The 20,929-nt window shown below is 41.2% G+C and overlaps 1 protein-coding gene and 1 long non-coding RNA gene across 3 annotated transcripts in view; one reads left to right on the top strand and one right to left on the bottom strand.

Annotated features, from left to right (window-relative positions):
• Window positions 1-981: 981 nt before the first annotated feature.
• Window positions 982-20,929, bottom strand: part of caln1 (calneuron 1) — a 53,474-nt gene continuing 33,526 nt past the window's right edge. For both annotated transcript variants that reach the window (XM_044031405.1, XM_044031404.1), the window contains exons 5-6: window positions 8,039-8,195; window positions 982-1,423 (exon numbers count right to left, since the gene is read on the bottom strand). In XM_044031405.1, coding sequence (XP_043887340.1) covers window positions 1,296-1,423; window positions 8,039-8,195 — 285 coding nt within the window. In that variant the 3' untranslated portion in view covers window positions 982-1,295. The remainder of the gene's footprint in view (window positions 1,424-8,038; window positions 8,196-20,929) is intronic.
• LOC122773037 lies at window positions 6,941-12,069 on the top strand. The gene is made up of 3 exons (XR_006360846.1): window positions 6,941-7,000; window positions 11,456-11,664; window positions 11,940-12,069. It is a non-coding gene; the product is annotated as an uncharacterized LOC122773037 (long non-coding RNA).

The raw sequence follows: 20,929 nt of genomic DNA, 5'->3' as shown, positions 1-20,929 counted from the left end.
CAATTAAATTCACAATTTCAGTAAAAGCTCACAAGAGATTATGAACACATGGGGGGAAATATTCATTTAAAACAAATCACATGTTATAAAGACAAACAAATGTAAAAAGACCCAAGTTTTTCCATAACACTATGTTATAATTTTTTAACTTTATTTATGGTGATTTAAAGTAACACCCTGAGACACATTCACTGTTAAAAGTCCTCTGCTGGTGGTGGCATATATATATGTGTGTGTGTGTGTGTGTGTATACACATATACTGTATATACATATATGTAATGTAATCATTCAATCAAGAAATCATTAAATTTCACAATTTTCTGTTGTATTTTCAGGTGAAAAAGAATTTTACATGAGAATCGATGAATTGTTTGGTTTTGATTTTAGAGCAGGTTTAACAAAACTGAAAAACTTCTTTCTCAAGACAGACTGAAGGAAAGTTGACGGACTGGAACGTTGCATTCAATCAGCACAGACATTAAATCCTGCCGAGGATATTTAACAGTGAGAGCATTAGAGAGTGGATCTCCCCTCTTTAATGAAACCCAGAAATCTCTTATTTGTATTTTGAAGTGTTCACCGACAGTGCTACAAGCCTGGAGTTAACTTTTAACATTATACTCTCTCCACTGCTCGCTTTGTCAGCCTGATGAACTGATGCCAGCAGCTCACAGCAGCCCACACACACGCAGGGGTTGAAAATAGAAAGTTGAGCGAGATGAAGTATCGTAGCACCGCAGGAGAGCCGGGAGCTGCGGCCTGATGCTTACAGATCCCTCTGCTTGAGTGGCAGCGAGCTCTGCCGTCATCTTTCCACAGACTATCTAATGAGAGGGCAACTGTTGGCTGCGACTGCAGCTCGTCAGACTCCCGGTGGCCGACAGATGTGCACGCTCGCACGTCACATGTTGCTGAAAAAGCAGGCAGCTCTGAACTACTGCACTCAGTGTCATTTTCTTTTTTCTAAACATTTCTTTTTATTGCATCAGGGAAACGGAGACGACAGTATTACGTGTGATGTCAGCCCTTGAGTGTCCCTGTCAGAGTAAAGTGGGAGGAGTCCTGCATGACTCCTCATGCTGGCTTCACAGTTTCATTGGACGTCAGGTGGCGAGGTGTCGCTTTGAAAAAGAACAGAAGTAACATTTTTTTGAAATGGGGCGTTTTGTTGATGATGATTTTTTGTTTTTTTGAGCATCACTCCTCGCAGTTCCTCTCCCATCGGCCGGGGGCCGTGACCTCACCCACTGGCATGCACATGCAGGCCGGCTCGTCCCCCGCACAGTGAGCGCGGCTACTCCATGCCGTTCCGCAGCATCTGATTGGCTGCGATGAGCATGACGCTGATGATGAATGCCATGGCGAAGGCGCAGATGAGGCTCTTCCTCACACACGTCTGGCGGTTCTGCTTTGATGGGTGAACTGGAAAGGAAAATAAGGAGGCGGTAAACAAAAGATGAAAAAGCTCCTCACTTCTGTTTCTGATGCCCTCTTTGAATTCATCTTTTTCTTGCACCCAAAAAAAATATAATGAAGACAAAGAGCACATTTGCTGCAGCTTATTTACTGTGTATTATGAGTATTTACTACTCCTGTTCATTTGTCAGCTTCTTCCCCTTAGGAGAGAATTATACCAGTCAATAAAACCTGCAGCAAGAGGACTAAAAATAAAAGTTTCCTTCTTATGATTAATCACTACCTAAAACTTCTGCACAATAATAATAATAATGATAAAAAAAGTCTTAATATTAGCTTTTTTTTCATCTTTCTCAAAAATACACTGTACTGTGAAATTCTTCATTGTCCCAGAGCAGAAGTTGGTAAGTGGACGTGTAATCTAAATATGTGTTGCCGGGCAGAATTAACAGCTCTGCTCTGAATCCCAGCTGAACAACCACCAGTGGGATTCTGGGCAGTGACCGGCGAAGAGGGAATTCAGCATAAAGTGTAAATGTCATATTAAATAATACAAGAGATAATTCAAATATGTTATTTTGTCACGTCGGTGTTTTAAATTCTTCAATTGTCTTTATCTCAGGTACAAAAACTTACAGTTAAACCAGCAGCTCTCATGTCTCAGAGAGCTAAAAACATGATTTTCTGTTTGGCGTAGAAAAGTAAGTGGTTTACAAACTTCAGTTTCAGGCTGCAAATGCAGTCTAACATCAAGATAAAGTGGCAAACATGTAATAGACATGTACTGGTGTAGTATTATTAGATTAGCCCCTTTGTGAAGTGGCTAAAATCTGCTTTTGTTTGTGTCCTCACTGGCAGCCAAGATTCCACTGAGTCCATCTTACATGCTGTGAAATCCAACCGTCCTGAAATAAATCCTGTATTAGGAGAGTTTCTATAAAGCTTCTCTTTCTGTGGATGCTGTTTGTGGTGCTGTTGCATTACTTATACTGAGTGGTGTTTAATGTTGTGTCAAATCCACATTAGATAATTGATGACGGAAGATTGTGTCATGCTGTAGAAAAACAATGCAGAGAGTGGAGAGTAGCACAGAGGACGGCCAACTTCTTGACAGCATTTAAAGACAATAGAAAATATGGGAGCACAAATGAATAATGGCACGCTGAAGTCGAGGCCATTATTACACAAATCCAAGCTGACGCGCGCAATCACACAACAGCCGTCTGAGCTCAGGCTCTCTGAGATCATTTTCCGGCGCCCACCGGTAACTCAGCGGTGTGGTAATTGGGGGGGAGCCGGGCCAACGACCCACAGCCATACAACTCTCAGCTCACTCTATTTTTAACTCTTAATTCAGGAGACAGTGATGTCATCAGAAATGCTGCTCCAAAGAAAGTGCAATGTGGAAAGTAGGACAAAGTTGACATCGGTTTGCTCTGCTTGAAAAAAAAATACTATACTCTCATATAATATAAAACATGACAATATAGTTAGGTTACTCCATGCTTGATGAACGTTGTCCTGGTTGACCTTTGCACACAAGCAATTCACCTAATTCTATCAAGAAAAGCTTAGTTTACACTCACACACTCAAACACTGTCTTATTTGAATTATTTATTTGATGTCCTGACGGCATCAATGAATAAAGTATTCTGCAAGATTAACTGTGTTGTAGATTTAAAATAAGATGCAGCACAAAATGTAACCATTAAAGCGACGATGAGAATCAAACATTTGCACTTTTAACTTGCCGTGGGACACAGAACAAACAAAAACAATTAAAAGATTAGATTTTGCAGTCTTTGCAATATGCTAATTGCGTTTTCACATAATTAAGTTTCTCACATTGTGATTTTGAAAACAAAGATGACCTGCCTGTGTTCGTGCACCCTGCCTGTCTGTCTGATCGACCACTGAAGCAGAGACGACAGCGAGGAGTTAGCCAGTGTGTGAGTCACAGTAAAATGGCAGAGAAATTGCAACCAAAACAAACAGGTTCAGATATTTTTTTGGGGGGTGAAGCTTGCACACCCTATAGTTTTACAGAGCAGATGGAAAGTCACTCTCTACTGGCTTTTATTCAGCAAGATTTAGAACGGAATCCACGACCTTCTGCTCACAATTAGACACAAAACTCCACTATTTAAGCAAAGTGAGATCATTTCACAGATGCAGTCCAGTTTTGGCAAGTCTTCTGAAATTGTAGTTCATGAAGAGTTAAACATGGTGTCGATGGAAAGACCATGTGTTCAGCTGCTGGCTGAACTGCCAGGATGGAAGGAGAGCTGTGGTTTCAATGTTAGTTCTTGGTCCAGTGGCCTGAACTTGCTGTCAGCCGCTCAGCTGAAACCTCCAGTGGACTCGCTGTGGTCATAAAGGTAATGACGTGTGCACTGGCTTCCAGGCTCTGACTCATGCTCTCAATGTTCACATGTGCTCTGAATGACCTGACCTTTCTGTGGATAATCACACACCTGTGCTCTGCTCTGCTCTGCTCAGTGTTTATTTTATAATAACCATTTAGAAATAGGAAGGTTTGAAAATCATCATCACTCCCTGCCAGAAAGTTACAGTGGGTTTATCAGCTTGTGAGCACCACAGATCTTTTTTTATTGTACGGCGTTAAGCAACTGACTTTAATGTGTTGGTACGATGAATGACCTGCCAGAAAATGATGTTGTAAAAGTAATGTGAGTGCTGAGACTGCTACACATTTGAATCTGTGAGAGAAAGACATAAGAAACAATATGAAAGCCGTTCTTTGTGAGTTTCAACTGGAAATGGGGAATGGGAAAAAGTCAAAATACATTGAAGTGTTGCCAAATTGTTCCACAAGTCCGTCGCAGGATCCTTAAAGAGACAAACAACCATTTACTATGACACTCACGGTTCATTTAGAGAGTCAAGTTAACCTTATCCCCAATCTGCATTTGTCTAAACTGTGGGAGGAAGCCTGAGGACTCAAAGAGAACCCACACAGAAAAAGCCTCGGCTGGACAGGGATTCAAACCTTCTAGGCCTGAGGCGACATTGCTAGCCACTATGCCACCCAGTTGAGTCAGACAGTATGGACAACATGGCAGCTCTCCAAAGGTGAAGTCAGACCAGTTTAATCACCCTCTATTGGCTGCTATAGTATGACCCCTTTTTCTTACCACACTGATATATGATATGAAATATCAGAAATGACAGCTAAGCCGTACAGTGGTATAGTGGTTAGCACTGGTGCCTCACAGCAAGAAGACTGATTCCCGGTCTGGGACCTTTCTGTGTGGAGTTTGTATGTTCTCCCTGTGTGTGTGTGTGGGCTTCCTCTGGGCTCTCTGGTTTCCTCCCACCATCAAAACATGTTAGAATGTCAGACTCATTCGTCTAAGTTGGTCACAGTGGTTCTGATCAGCCCTCCATCTGACCTCGAAATCTCATTGGGCAATTTTGGTTGTTTAACGACAATAAAGATCATTTCAGAAGATTGGTTTAGCAGGTGTTACAGCACGGACTGCTGCTCAACTCCACGATCACTACTGCCACTGTGGCTTCAAATACTAGTTTTCAGGAGCACTCAAACTAGGATATTTTGCACACTGAGATGGAGCGAAGATGTGCCGATCATCCTTGTTAATAGTCTGAACAGAGTCAAGTAACATGAGGCTGCCGGACTCTGTACTTTACCCTATTGGGTAGCACATGGATCAGCACCTGCTGAAGCTGCACGATTCCCTGGTTCCATTCTTCATCTGGTTGTTTTTGGAGTCTACACGTATCGATCCCAGCACGAGGTGAAGCCAGCGGGAAATCAAGTTACTCTTATGCTCCCTCGTATATTAGAGAGCTGAAGCAATGAGCGCCACGGTGGCAGGATGGATTGTACTCGGTGTGAATCACACTGTGACACTATGTATTGATTCTTCCATGGCCGAGCACACTCTGGTGTCCCTGTGTGGCAGGTGCTACACGTGGATACAGCGGTGGTCAGCGTTCATCATAAATGTGGCAGGAACGTCGTTTGTGACGACACTATTTGTTAAAGTGCAGGTGCGATCCACAGCTGTCCTCACTGACAAAACGCTGTTTCACACAGTCAATATAATCTATATTACAATTCACGTGGGTTTTTGACATGCAGCACATGGCTGTTACATGCATGCACTTTCTTGGACACATCATCAGTGATAGTACCTGCGGTAAATGAGGTTTCGAGTCTTTTTTTTCAGTCTTCCTCCCAAGGCACAGTTAGCGCCAACAAGACGATGCTTGGATGTTTCTGAGCAGAATAATGTCTCCTCTAGGTTTTGCTTCCTCAGGTCCACTCTGAGGTGCCAGTCGTAGATATACCACAAATACATTATTCTAAATGGAGACACGCGTCAGATGCATGCATGGATTCTTTCATAACTATCTTTGATACTTTGACCAAACAAGTAGGTAAAACTGGTCTATGTCTACTCTGGAATAAGCCGTGAACCTCCATCATCCACATGAAACCTCTGAGTCAGTTGGTGAAGGAGTCTTTTTTTACACATGCATCACATGCAAACAAAGCTGCTGGCCGGTAATACCTCGTCTTCAATGAAGCACAATCCCCGAGTGTTTTGGATAAAAGCTTCAATGGATTTTTCACACATTTTTAGACACAGTATAACAAAGTAGCTCAGGACCCTGCTTAGTAATGTTGCCTTTAGTAACACACAAGAAGTCTTCTCAGATGTGAAACAGAGCACTTACAAGTTCACCCTCATGTTTTACAAAGTAAGTTGGGTCATTGGTTTGTTTTACATTTTGTGTATTATTGGTGCCAAGAAGATCCAACTGCAGCTGACTCAGACAGCATTGACCGGACGTCCGACTCAGCTGGAGGGTGCAGATGGCGGCTAATTAGCGACAGAGGTTGCAAGGCAAGCAACTTGCAACAGTAAAAGGGCAAATAGTCCAAGTTTTCTTTTTTCATTGTGCTGCAGCAAAACTGCAAAGCTGATTATAAATGAGCCTGTCACATATCACTGTGACTTTTAATCTGAAATCACGAGTAGATTAGGTTAGCAATGCCTCCATTTTAATCAAGAAGAAAGGGAGAACAGGAAACCTGGATGTGTTTCACAAACTTTCTTGGATGATGGGTTATTATATCTCACAGCCAGACACAGAGGAGGAGGCAGCTAATGTTACATTAGGTAAGACACTTTGTTTGGTTTTGACACCTTGTGGATGTAAAATGGATGATAATTACATCTGTAACCCTAACTCTAATCCAACTGGGTTCAGGTCTAACATTCTCAGTTCTGCACAGGTCCAGGTCCCAGCATTTCATGCCACAAACTGTCCTGCAATGGGTCAAAGTTTAAAGATTATTATTAGATTAATAATTGCATTTTTACTTTTTATTTACAGTTTTATGGGTTGTTTTTTTTAATAAACAAAGCATGTGCTTCCCACATTAGCCTCCATTATAACCTGTCCCATCTGTTTTGACGATGTGAACACAATGACGCGGTCCGGTCACGGCTCACTGGGAGACAATGGAGGAAAAGCTACAGAGAACAGACAGCAGGACGTGACCAGACTTGCTGAGAGAGGAACACGAGGTAAATGAACCCCAGTAATAATGTTTATTTGAACATATCATTTGGCAACAGCAGTGAACATCTGCTCGCTTACAGCCAAGAACATGTTAACACTGTGACCTGCTGCCCATACGCTATGTTGTTGAATATGGTGACTCCACTGTGACACCAGGCCATATGTTACTTTCATTATATATTCATCTCTAATAGTTTTATGTTAATTCAGGTTTTTTTTTTGTTTTTTTTAACTGAGAGCAGAAAAAAGTGAAAATGCTGACTCAAAACCAGATGTCAAATATGATTAGCACATTTTGTTACTTCACTACAGTCGAGACGCAATGCACTCTAAGAACCTGGATTGCACGGAAATAGTTAAGGTGATGTCTTAAAGTGCTGTCAGTGAAAATTTTTTATTCCAATCTGTGTTAAATATCTGACAGCTGTCACTGATCTACAGTGTTTGACCTCTCAGATTTAGACTCCGACAGGAAATCTAGCAGAATCTTTTAAAGTATCCTACAACACTTTCTCCATTTAGGAGCCAGAAGTCCACAAAGCATTGAACTTCTTTCCTAATGATGTCAGGCTGTGTGTCAGTGGATAAACGACCAAATATGTTAATGAAGTAACGTAGGAAAGAGAGAGGGGAACGCTAATGGCAGCAAAGAACAGGAAATAAGCCAAGAGGCGACATCGCTGACAGCAGCTTTAATCTTTCTTCTTACATGATGCAAAGGGCACATGCAAGAAATCCATTCTTACATCAAGTGAGCAGATTTTCTTTGGTGTGTGACAATCAAAGACACAGCATGGTTATGTTTAGTCAGCAAGTATATCCAATTTGAGACTAAAAAAAAAACGCTCTTCTGCTGGTCATGAATATTTAGTGCACTCCAGATCAGATGATCAGCTGACATTAGGCCCCAGTTTTAATAAATCAGCAGGTGTGTGGTGAGTCTTTTGGTTTCTTGATGAGGAAACTCAAATTCTATCTGACAGTGTAGATTACTCCCTCTTTCCGACACACACGCACACACACACACAGGTACTTTGGCTCACCTCCCTCAAACTCTGTATGACAGTTCCCAGAGTTTTCCTTCAGACTCTCCTCCTCATTAATGATGATGTTCTCAATGTCCTTCATGGTCAGGTGGTCGCGGAAGGCGTAGAACAGGATGTGTTTCAGCTCCTCCAGGGTGATCCTCTGCATGTCAAACTGCAGGACAAGAGACAAAGGTGTCACGTGTAAAAACTCTATGTATTGTACTGCAGCGGTGGAGCCTGACAGGACAGGCGTTCAACCAAACAAGTATTCAGTCATTTCACTCATTTTGCTGCCCACAACTTAAACAAAAACATGACGTAAACAAAAGCTCACGTGCGCAAACCCTCACACGTGATCTGGTAATTCTCCGTGCACAATCCTGCAGCTGATGTGATTGTTGTTGTTTGAACAGTTAAAACAGATCAGTGCAGGAGAAGGGACACACACGACGACACACATCACAACTTAATTACTGAATCAAACACAACTGATGCCATCAATCTATCAGCTGTGTCAAGCTTTTTGATTTAATGTCAACAGATCAGAGGCACCAACATCCATGTCACTCGTCTAATTCTGAACCATGTCAATAAATATTTTTCTGAGGAGTTAATTGTCTAAATTAATCATTTTGGGTCTGTTTCTTAGATTATTGTCCCATTTAGAGTCAAATAGACCGTAAAGCACAGCATTTATTTGGACACGGACACTTGGTGCGTCGACATACATTTTAAAAGTCTGATTTTAATAATTTAATGTCATGTAAACACGTTAGTGCAACTAAAATTGAGTCAGGTCTTAGTCAGACTAACATACCTGGATAATGCGTACACGTACAGGCTTAGTCGGACTGGAGCTGGACCTTGCGTCCTGTGCAAGCAGCACTGTTGCCGTGAAAGAACAAACAACACGATGGCATTGGTGAGAGCGAAAGCTATGGACGAGACCCACTTTTGGACTGACGAAGATTTTTGCTTACAATCTCATACTGACTGTGAATTGACAGCAGATGTCACACATGCTGAACGCTGGTCCTCATGCTTTCATTAAGTTCCATTCCTCACTTCTCCAGCTTCATCCTCTCATCCAAATAACAGACAACACTAGACAAACTGAAAAGCACGACTTACCAAGACATTGACATGGCCTGACCTACAGTATTAAGCTTGGCCTGGCAGATGACTGAGTGAATCATCCACATTTGACTGCATGCATTATATAAAATCCTTTTTTTAATTAACAAAAGTCTCAGAGGAATAACTTGATAAATCAACAACACACATCACACAGAGTAGACATGGGAGTGAGTGCCCCTGAAACTCAGGTTTTATTATTATTATCTTTTTTCATTTTCTCTGCGACCTTGTATGTTGGTGAGACTGAACCACAGGAGAAAGATTCATCCACATTTTTAAAACAGTCAGTGAATCTAAACTGACATCAGGTCAAATCCTTGAAAGTTGACTTGATGAAAGTGAAAATGATGACAGTTGACAGTTAAAGGTGAACTTGGGTGGAACCAACTGTAGTTATAGTATAAACCCTCTGGAAGAACGTTGCACCAGAGGTGCAGACTTTCTAAGCCTTTTGGCAGATACATAACTCACACTTACAATCAATACCATTTACTATCTCTTCGCCTCAATGTGAGCTAATGAACACACATACAACTCAGACTCCATAAAGAAGCTGGGTCAGTAATTGGTGCCTGGTACTTTTTTTAGTACCTGCTCTGGCAAAGGTTCCAAAAGCCAGATGAGCTGATACTAAATTTGACTAAATCGACAGACAGCCGGCCACTGATTGGCAGAGAGACGGCGCTGGAAGAGTCATGAGCATGACGTCTGATGAACTGTAGTTAAAAAGACTCCTGACAACATCCGTCAATCTCCAACGTTTAGCAACGAATTTTCAAAAATCTCAATATTTAACAGAGGAGTCGGGTGCAGGCATCACGACCCCTTCTGCTGTATTCTCAGCTCAGTGATGCAGGAAGTACTGAACGATTCTGTGAACAAACCTTTTTAATGAGAGTCTAATGATTCAGTTACACTGAAAAAACCTTGGTGGTAATGGTGTTACTTCAGGAGCTCAATATTTTCTTGGGTGGTATAAAAAAAGTTTGAGAACCACCGATTTAGAGGAAGTAAAATGAATCAATCAAAGGTAAAATAAAACAGGAATATTAACAAATAAGCAAATAAACAGGTAACAAGGAACAAATATAAGTGCATATAAGTTTTAATTCATTTTAATTAAAAAGTGAATGACTAACTCCACTGATGCTGACAGGTCATAAAAACACACTGCGCTCAATTTCATCACACTTTTAATTTCCATTACCTGTCACATTGTTTCAGAACACACACTATAGAGCTCTGATAGCCGACATCACACAATCCCATCATGCAACACTCGCAATCGAAACCATTTAAAGAAGCTGTTCAAATCCCTACATTTATAGACCAGGCGACACCAGGCAATATGCGAGACAAGCTGTCTTTTCGCTGGCTGTTTTCATAGAAAGTGAATATGGTGGACAGCTGTTGTTTCTCAGGGAGAGCCTGAGTGACAGCAGAGGTAAAGATCACTGCAAGGAAACTCAAGCGTAGAACACAGAGCAAAGGGAAACTACAGTTTGTGTAGTGATCACTTTATTTTAAAGGACAGAATCCAGCACCAGTCATTTTCAATATCTCCTTGATTTTACGTGCTTTTATTTATTTATTTAAAGGGCCCTCCAGAGTAGGATGATGGAAAGTTTACTAGAAAGATGAAGATGTCAGGTTACTGGAATAATGTCCACCCTGGCTGTGTCCATACTTTTGACGAGCACTTTAGGGACATTTTAAGGGTCAGTTCTGTTCAGTCTGTCGACTTCCGCCATCTATCGTTTAATCTCCATGGATTTAAAGTGTGCAGTGAACTCTGACAGCTTGAAACCAGCGAACCGTCGTTCACGCTTTTTCCTTCTACCAACGTGACCCACAGACCTCTCGTGGACAAGTGAACAAAAATGAAAACCTGTCACATCTGTCAGTCAGTTCAAAGTTAAAAACCAGGTCTCACGTCACTTTGCCAGTTTGCCTAACCTTCGTGCAAACCTTGCTGCTTCCTACCAGCGTCACCATCAGAAAAGCAAACGCTTTACTTGCAAGAGCAGGACGAGTCAGCGGATAGACTTATTCAGTGAGAATGCAGGTGGCAGATAAGAAAAGGCCATTTTCACCACAACCTGTCCACTCAATATCCACATTCAAGCAGGGAGTGACCTTTATGAGACAATATGGGAGGCAGAGGAGAAAGATGTCCTCAGGCACAAAGTGACTCCCACTGAACACAATAAGAGCTTCAGTAGAACACCCACTGTTGAATCCAAATCACAGAGAAGAAGCCTTAAGTAGTTTTATTTGTTTTCTTTGTCTTCATAGGAGTTCGGTCTGAAGAACACGGAACACAGCGCGACTCTGGAAATGTCACATACTGTGATTAAAGCTCAGAGTGACACTGAATCTGTGGCTGAAGGATCGAGCGACGGAGGGTCATTCATTTACTTTGAAAGACTCCAAACTCTGAGTCAGGATATTTATACTGGAACAGGGATTTACCACAAACCACAAATCCCTGAACAACACGACGGGTAAGAGATGAAGCTGTAGCATATTTAACTGAAGAAGATCATGTTCCTTCGCTTTCTCAAACTCAATTTTATCAGATTGTTTATCCCATGTCAATTGAAACAGATTATAAAATAGAATATAGAATAAGTACTCACCAATAAACTATAATTATGGCATGCATTCTCAATCCATCTTAATCTAATGATATTCAAAGAGAAACACTGGCCTTAGATTAAACCGTAAAACGTTCTCAATTTGATTCAATCCACTGCACATTTGTTCTTTACGCCTGCAGGGTGGATTCAGGGTCTGAGACGAGGAACAGGAGTCAAACTGAAGAGTGTAAAATGGTGAAACCAGGCATGTTCAGCTGCTCGCACACACAGGCGGTGAGAAAGTGCCAAGAACCAGCATCAGTCCATCTGCTGACTTCAGCCCTTTGCAGAGCAGCTTATAGATGATGCTCTGCTCACACGCTTAAGTCCAGTCATTTGCATTTGCTAATTTAAACTCTTACCTGATAAGCCAGGGAAGTCATTTGATTCTAATGGCGAAAGTACTTGTGCATTTGAAACATGGTGCGGCTGAGTGCGTCCTGCAGAACATTTTCTCACCTCGGTTTTTTGGTTTTTTTTATAACAAGCCCTAAAACACTTTAATAAAGATCTGGTCTGACGGTTAATCTGATGACTGTATGTTCTTATCACATGTGAAGTAGCAAAGATACAATAATACCAGTATAACAATATGAAGTTTATTCTGTGGATGTTGTTGAATAAAAAGAAAATGCAACTCTAAAGGTAGAGGCAGGTAGTTTTAGGCCAGGGTGACTGCAGACATAAAGCTTATATTTTCACTAGTACACAAAAGGTTTGTAAATAAACACATACCTACAAACTTGAATGTAAAAAAAACTATGTATTTATTGCGAATATGAAAGTCCAAGTCCAAAAGTAAAAAAAAAGTAAAATATCCCTACCTCTTTATCATTTATTAAATAAATAAATGTCATCATATATAATTAATGGATATCCTGAACAAATATACAAATTATTTATCCACAACTATAAATAAATACAATTCAACATATAACACACAAGGAATTGTCTCTAAGGATGTTAGTCAAGTGTCAAACTCCCCTTTTACCACAATCACGTTATCACGTTGTTATTATTATTTTTCAGATCTGTATCCAGTCAATCCTGACTTTCACATGAGTGAAGAATTTTGCTCAATGATTCTACTTCTACTTCTTACTTTATTGATAAGACGTCCTGATCGACCTCTGGTGGCTGACTGCAGAGTACTGTAGGTCCAACAACAACAACAACAAACCCTTAACAAAGCAACTTGATTCAACATTCAGGGGAAACTTTTCTCTTCCCTCTGCAGAAAACTCACATTTTCTCCCTGCTCTTACATTTTGGGACAGTTGCACTTGTCAGTTTTTACTGCCACTGTGTTTCATTTTCTTGCATCATCACTGAGTTAGAAGTAAGAAATAAAGATTTGAACTTAGTGGACAGACTGGACCCATTAACAGTGGCCGCGCAGTGACAATGAAACAGAAGAGAATGTGAAAGCAGAGCCACTCAGCAACAAATCCCATTAGATATGTGTGCGTGTGTGTTAGAAGCTGTGACGTAATAACTCGTCAGTACTTTATTCCATCTCACCAACACTTTTCAGGACATAACTCATGCAAACCTTTCTGCTGCTGATGGCTGCCTGGATATTAATTATTTACAAAGCAGTGTATATTGACCCGCCTGCATTATTTACAAAACAGTGGGTCTGTTTTCACATGATCACACTCACTCACACAAATACACGCTCTCCGTGTCGGCTTTCAATCTCAGTTGAGCATAAAATTCATTCATATCTTTTAATAAGGTCGCAAGCAACATTCCTACTTTTTATTTTGAATGTTGTGTTCTCATTTGTATTTGAGTTTTTTTAATTGCATTTTATTTTTACTGTATTTAAAATATGTTTTGATGTTTTTAAATGTGCTTTGACCTTAACTTTTACAGTTTTAACTTATATTTTTTCATCATATATAATAACTTGAGCGAGGTAAAGATGGACAGGTGGACTGATGAGGCATCAGCGGTAATGTGGGCACTTTATTGATCCCATTGTGGAATAGATGGAGCTGATTCACCAGTCGATCTACCTTCCGATTCCACCGTCATGAGCTTAAGGCTGATGAGTGAAAGAGTGAGATCACTGATACAAGTGGTTGAAATGAGATTCACCCACAGTGAGTCTGGGATTAGCGTTAGTGATATAGCATGAGGCGTTTGGATCAACTGAAGTACAAGTGCCTCAGAGTAGAACCACTGCTCTTTTCTCAGCTGAGGTGGTTCTGGCATCGGCTAAAAGAAGCTTCCTCGGAACCTTCTACCGGTGCGTTTTATGGGAATTCCAAACTGGGACGCCTGAGGAGGAGCTGGAAAACTTAGCCACTGTGATCTGACTTTCAATAAGTGGAAAATAAGTAAAGAGATAAATGGATGAATGGAGGTATTTTATGTGCATCTGGGTTATAGTTGAACCTCCCTCAAACACGACCCCGTTGTTGCTCTTAAAAGTATATTATGAAGGTGAAGCTCAGAAGATTACTTTCATTATTACCTGTCATAAACAATGAGTAGATCATTCTGGTTTGTGATATTCAAAGATGTGAGCCTGCAACAAGTGTTTTTCACAGAAACAATAAATGATTGAATCCAGATCAAACTATACTGAAAACAAACATTACTATACTGAAAACAGCACCTTTAAATGCCATATATAAAATAATCTTACATAAAACTGATTTCACAGCACACTAATGATTCTACAGAGATATGTGCCACAGTTACTGATACCTATACTAATACCTTACATCCTACATTGTTTATGTTTAATGCCTGAGTCTCACCAGCTTCCCATTGTTAAACTGAATCTTCAGCACTTTTATTGATCTCTGCTTTTTAACAGCCCTTCCAAAAAAAAGAAAAAAAAAGAAAAAGGCACAGAGCCTTCCTGAGGAAATTTATGCCCCCATTAAGACTGCATCATCTAGCCGTCACAGCGCAGAAGATTGATGGAAAAAAAGCAAACATAATGTGCACAGTGAGAGTCAGGAACCAGGAACTTATATCTCCAGTCACTGCCATTTTACAGGTGATAGAGACATTGGCCACATGAGGCTTCGATGAAAATGAATTCTTCAGAACATGATCCCTATGCCCTTAAAGGGATAATTCAGGCTTTGTGATATGTGGATGTATGCCGTACTGGTAGTCAGCTTCTTACATGAGGTTCTGTGTGCCACCTCAGCAGAAGCTCAGTGAAACTCAAACATGGTTTTTAGAGGTGTCACCAAGAAAACAGGGCCACACGGTGGTGTAGTGGTTAGCACTCTCGCCTTGCAGCGAGAAGACCCGCGTTCGAGCCCCGGTTGGAACAAGGGCCTTTCTGCATGGAGTTTGCATGTTCTCCCCGTGTGTGCGTGGGTTCTCTCCGGGTTCTCCGGCTTCCTCCCACAGTCCAAAAACATGCAATGTGGGGCTTAGGTGAATAGGACACTCTAAATTGACCATAGGAGTGAGTGTGAGAGTGAATGGTTGTTTGTCTCTATCTGTGTGTGGCCCTGCGATGGACTGGCGAATTGTCCAGGGTGTACCCCGCCTATCGCCCGATGTAGCTGAGATTGGCACAGCACCCCCCGCGACCCTCTGGTGGAGGATAAAGCGGTTAGATGATGACTGACTGACTGACCAAGAAAACATCCATCCATTTTCTACCGCTTTATCCTCCACAGGAGGGTCGTGGCTCGTGGGGGGGCGGGGGTGTGCTGTGCCAATCTCAGCGGACATAGGGTGATGGGCCCATGTTGCATGTTTTTAGACTGTGGGAGGAAGCCCACACACACACACACACAGGGAGAACATGACATGCAAACTCCATGCAGAAAGGCCTTTGTTGTTCAACATGTCACAGTTCAATCAGCAGTTTCCACTCACCTGATTCTACCCCACTCTACCTGCCAAGACACACCTCCTCATCAAGCCAACACTACTCACCTGGGATCACAGCTGCTCCTCATCTCCTGCAATCAGCCCTCCTTATATACTCCAGCTCCTCACTCCCTCCTGTGCCAGAATGTTCTTAGCCCTCATGCAAGACTCACCAGCGTTTATTTCTGGACTATCTTTCGATTGCTGACCCCGCCTGTCCTTGACCTGCCTGCCTCTGCCTGAATCCTGGCTCTCAGCTGAGCCTTCTGTCCCTGAGCACGTTTCTGCCTCCGTGTCTGGTTCCTGTCTGCCCGTTCCTTGGACTGTCTGCTGAGCTTCCTGTTTGGTTCAACTCTCCCCATCTACCTGTCTGCCTGCTGTTCCCCGCTCAAAAGTCTGTTTGCCATTTCCTCTGCTGTGATTCTAATAAAGAGTGTTTCCAACTGTCCTGTGGTGTATTGTGTTGCATTTGAATCCATACCACACCAGTTTCTAAACAGATTTTAACCATTTATCAAAGGCCTTGTCTGATAAAATACCACATTCAAACCACTGTCAAATGGATTTACTGCTGATTAAGCTCCACGTGACTCTTTCTGTGTTTCTCAGTGTGAACAAATCTGTTTCTCACTGCTTCAGTCAGGTCTGACTATCTTTGTTTGACAGAGCTCCATTTTCAGATGAAGGACGCGGCGTACAAATGTTACATGGTTTTAGTTTGTGAAGACCAAATTGAGGCAGAATGATAATAGCAACAAGAAATTGCCAATGTTACGCACTGCAGCTTTAAGTACACAAAATCTGCCTCTTTGACACTTTGTAAAGTGCTTCTTCCTTTTCTACTGCTGCCTCATGTTGGGTGAGGAAAATCCTTAAATACTTTAAAATCTTTGTTTAAAATCTTAATGATGGAGGCAACAACGGATCATCTACTTCTGTGTGCTTTGTTGTGGAATCGTTGATTCTCTCTCTGGACTTTCGTGCGGGTGGAAACACGGACATGTAAGCCGCTGAGGAGTGAACACTGCGCTGTAATAGAAGAGGAAGCACAAAGCTTCATTTCAGAAGTTTGATAGCATCTTCAGACACGAGCAGAGAACATCAAAGTTGTGAAGATCAATATTCACATCAGGTCCTGGTTTAGTTCTGTGAATCCTTCAGGGAAATTTATCTGAAGCCTCTGAACAGAGTTCAATATTCAACAGATTCATTCACTTTTCATCTGCATCTGCAGGAACAATGACAAAGCACCTTTGCCAGCAGCAAATCAAAAATACAACAGACCTCAGATGACTTAACTTAAAGGAAATCTAAAGACCGTGAGTAATTAATTAAGAGGAGCAGGCGGGGCTGCCTAAAGCCACAGAGCAAGCTATCAATTGCCAATTACGGATCATGTTATTAATCAAAGAACTTTTCCTCACATTAACCTCTGGAGGGGAGCAGACTAGATGCACTGCCTGAGGGTCACAGCCCTCATTAGTTGGATTCAGAGGAATCCATATGACCTGCCTCATGTAATGCATCCCCTTTACTGAGTAGAAACAGATGAGAGAAAGACTGTGAACAAATGAAAGACTTGAGGACAGTAGGAGAGACAGAGGGTGGAGGAAGAGGAGACCATATTAATTCTAAGCACAGTTTCACTTGGAGGTTGATTGCTGCTCAATACAAACCTGAAACTATTCAGCAATAAGTTTAATTAAGCCCAAAGGGTGGAAGCTGCGAGAGGCAAAGCCTGAAAATGATGACAAGCCAAATTCTTTGCCTGAAAAGTGGTGGAAACTTTTGTTTTCACTTTGACCTGTGCCTAATTAAAAGCCCAGTCCAACCCAAGAGCTCCAGGTGCCTCGCAAATAAGGACCTATTGATATTTTTTTCTTTTTATTCTAAGACGAAAAATAAAACTTAAAAAGCAACACCCAGCATGAGATGCAGGGAAAGAGCAAAGAGACGCACCAAGCCACCTGCTGATTCTCAAATCGGAAATTAAAATCATCTCCACGTAAATGTCACATTAGGAGCTTTAGTATGTTGACAAGTGCAAAGCTGAGGACCCAAAGCTGACGCTTAAAAGTGGAAAGAAGGTTTACAAGTTAAAGTTTTTTTAGACGTTTATACGAGTCAATGTGTTACATGCAGGTGACTGACTGTGCTGTTGTTCCATGTTCCTTCTACTGAGAGGCAGCCTTTAAATAATAAACAATAATAAATAAACAATAGTTTTACCAAACAGAACACGAGGGCTGTTGAGTCTATTGCTGCCTCCATCACTAAGTAATATTGTGTTATTTTGTGACTGCAGTGTCTGAAAGTCTCGCTTCACACTGACTGAAGTAACAAGAGAGCCGTGTTTGCATCGTGGTACAGTTCAGTTTGGTCTAACATGAGTTAAAGCAGTGAACCCATTCTTAAGATATGCAACATACTTAAAACTAATGTAGATTTTGTGAGGTCAGTCTTTTGTTATGAGACTAAAATCAGTTATTCTGCTGTCGCACCTGCCTGACCACTGGCTGTATAAGCACCTCATACAACCACACTTCCAAATAAAGAGTAAAAAAGTAAACAAATAAGAAGTCATGTTTATAGTCAGTATGCATGCTCTGTCTGCAGCCTTGACGCACAGCCAAGTGAAAAAAGGTTAAACCACATGTCAGCCCCTGTTAGCACACGGAGCTATGCTGTGAAATGATGAACACATGGGAAACAGGCCTGTGTCTCCTTAATGACATTTAACAGACACATAAATCCCTAATCTATGCACTAATCTACATAGAAACTGTAATTAGTAGATACAAATGAAGACACTGTCCTGTGGGAAATCCAGTATGTCAGTAAAATGTAGTGGGATGGGGGGGGACTTTACTTTAACTGACAGATACCATTAAATTCTGGGCACTGGTAATGTAATGCGTAATGTGTTACTGACACTTCTCAGAGCTGCCGTCTGCATGAGAAAGAGTCGCGATTAAGTGATTCGCTGAAGGCAGCCAAGCTGACTCACATGCACTCGGAGCTACAGGGGACATGAGGAGGAGAGGTCGGGTGAGAGGAGGGGAACCAGAATGTCAAAAAGAATAAAAGAAAGGGTCCTCTAATGCAAAGTTTTACCCCGTTCGTGACCCAGTTCATAATGTTTCTGCCTATTTTGACTGCCACTTTTGAATTTTTTAATATATTGAGTAGATAAACTAGCCATACCAACGAGAAAACATAAATATTTTTAGAAATCTATCAAAAACGTGTTATTGTTATTTATTTGGCAAATAACAAACTGAATTCAACTTTTTGTAGCCAAATTTGAGCCCGATCACTGGGCTTCTACTCTGAGAAGTCAGAAATGAATCAAGTCACTAAATTTAACCACTAAAACTAATCTTTTTGGTCAGGAATGCAAATATGAATGCAAGTAAATGATTGCCAAATAATTTGGCATCTTACTCAATAAATAATACTTACTACGGCTTTACTATAATCTGCTTTACTATAAATATCATGTTGGTTAAAGAGTATCTACATACTGGTGTATTAACCATTACAAAAACATAAAACTCTTATTTAGGGCAGCTGTGGCATAAACCTTACATTGGGTGGTGGTCTAATAATGTTTTTAGCACTGTATCAGCTATGGCTGATTATTTAAAAAAAGAAAAAAGAATTGGCCAATTAAGCCATATTAAAAGCAAAAAACACCAGGATAGAACGAGAAAAAGAAGATTTCCTCATAGCGTCAACATCCTCTCCATAAAAACGCACCAGAATCATGTCCTCGTAACACTGTTGATAAACCAGTGATTTTTATGGTGAGTTAAACACTGGACTAGAACCTGCTCCCAGACACAAGATAATAAACCTTCACTAATATAACAAATGGAATCTTCCATTAAAACACACACACTCGTGAAATGGTAATGAAAACCCACTCAGAGGAGAAGTCATGCTGTTGGGTATGATTCTCCTCTCTGTTATAAAAGTCGCAGAAGTCTCGCCATGACTGAGACAAATGAATCCATTTTCACTTTGATCGTCTTCAGTAACTTTTCTGGCAGCCTCTGGAATCAGACAATGGGCATATTAGAGTGAAACTACTCGCAGTAACCAGACTGTCGGTGGGGACGCTGATAAGATATGGTGGAGAAGTGAGGACATGTGCATGTGTGTGAGCGTTGGTGTTGATTAGCACTCTGTCACGTCACCTCCCCTCCCTATACCACCTCCATTACTATTCAAGGCCATGCCTGGCAGGACAAAGTGTGAGTTTTTTTCCCCTGTCTTCCAGGAGAGCATGTGAATGCCCTCACAGTGTGTTTACATCCTGCATAGTGGCCTTGAATCCATCAGAAATGTGCTGCTTGTCAGAGAAGTACCAGCTCTCCTCATATTACCTGCCTGTAGCAGAACGACTGCTGGTCAGCACTTCTTCATTTGGATTCCAGTTGGCATTTTGGAGAGCTTGGAATAATTCCCACTACGGTGTGACAAGGAAGGGTGAGAAGAGATAATAAATCCAGACAGACTAATCTTGGCTTTCAAACGGTCATAGGCAAATTCTGTCGGTGGGCCTTGGCTTGAGGCTCGATCAGAATGGAAATTATGTTTGAATGACTGCAGAGACGATGTGGAGCAAAAATGATCACGTCACACCATTGCTGAAATTCAAACACAATCCAGCAAAAGTGTATCGATTGAACAATTTGGACTAGTTTGTTCTGATTTGCTGGACAGAGTAATAATCATCCAAGCTGTAAAGAGACTACAAAAAAATCATCAAAAGCATCTTCAGAAATGTTTTCACTAAAACTAAAACCAAACAATCAAATAATTAATTTTTTCCCCACAAAATCCAATGCTCACGAGCCCAAAATTGTCCCAGAATGTGTACAGTTTTTTCAAGTGAAGACTCTCTTTCCTATTCTTAAGATAAGCAATAGGTCACAGTGACATAACCACCAAAATCTAATCAGTTCATCTTTGAGTCCAAGGGGACGTTTGTATTACATTTTGTGAAATTTCCTCAAGGTGTCCTTGAGAAATCAATGGAAGAACATCCAGGAAAAGTGTTTTTTTTCTTGCAAAATGATCTTCACTCTCAGCAGGGATCAAACAATGAGGTCGTCTCTGGATCCATGAAGTGAAACCAAAGTCTGAAAATGATCCTCTCTTGAAAGTCCATACTGGGGCAGCTCCACTGGTTTGTGTGCACACCTATGAGAAAATGACTATATCTCTCACTTGGTTTATAACATCAGAAAAACAAATGTTTATGGAGTTCATG

Source organism: Solea senegalensis, linkage group LG8 (assembly GCF_019176455.1).
Source record: "Solea senegalensis isolate Sse05_10M linkage group LG8, IFAPA_SoseM_1, whole genome shotgun sequence".
Lineage (NCBI taxonomy): Eukaryota > Metazoa > Chordata > Actinopteri > Pleuronectiformes > Soleidae > Solea > Solea senegalensis.
The sequence above is the reverse complement of the archived record's forward strand: the minus strand, read 5'-3'. Positions and strand labels throughout refer to the sequence as shown.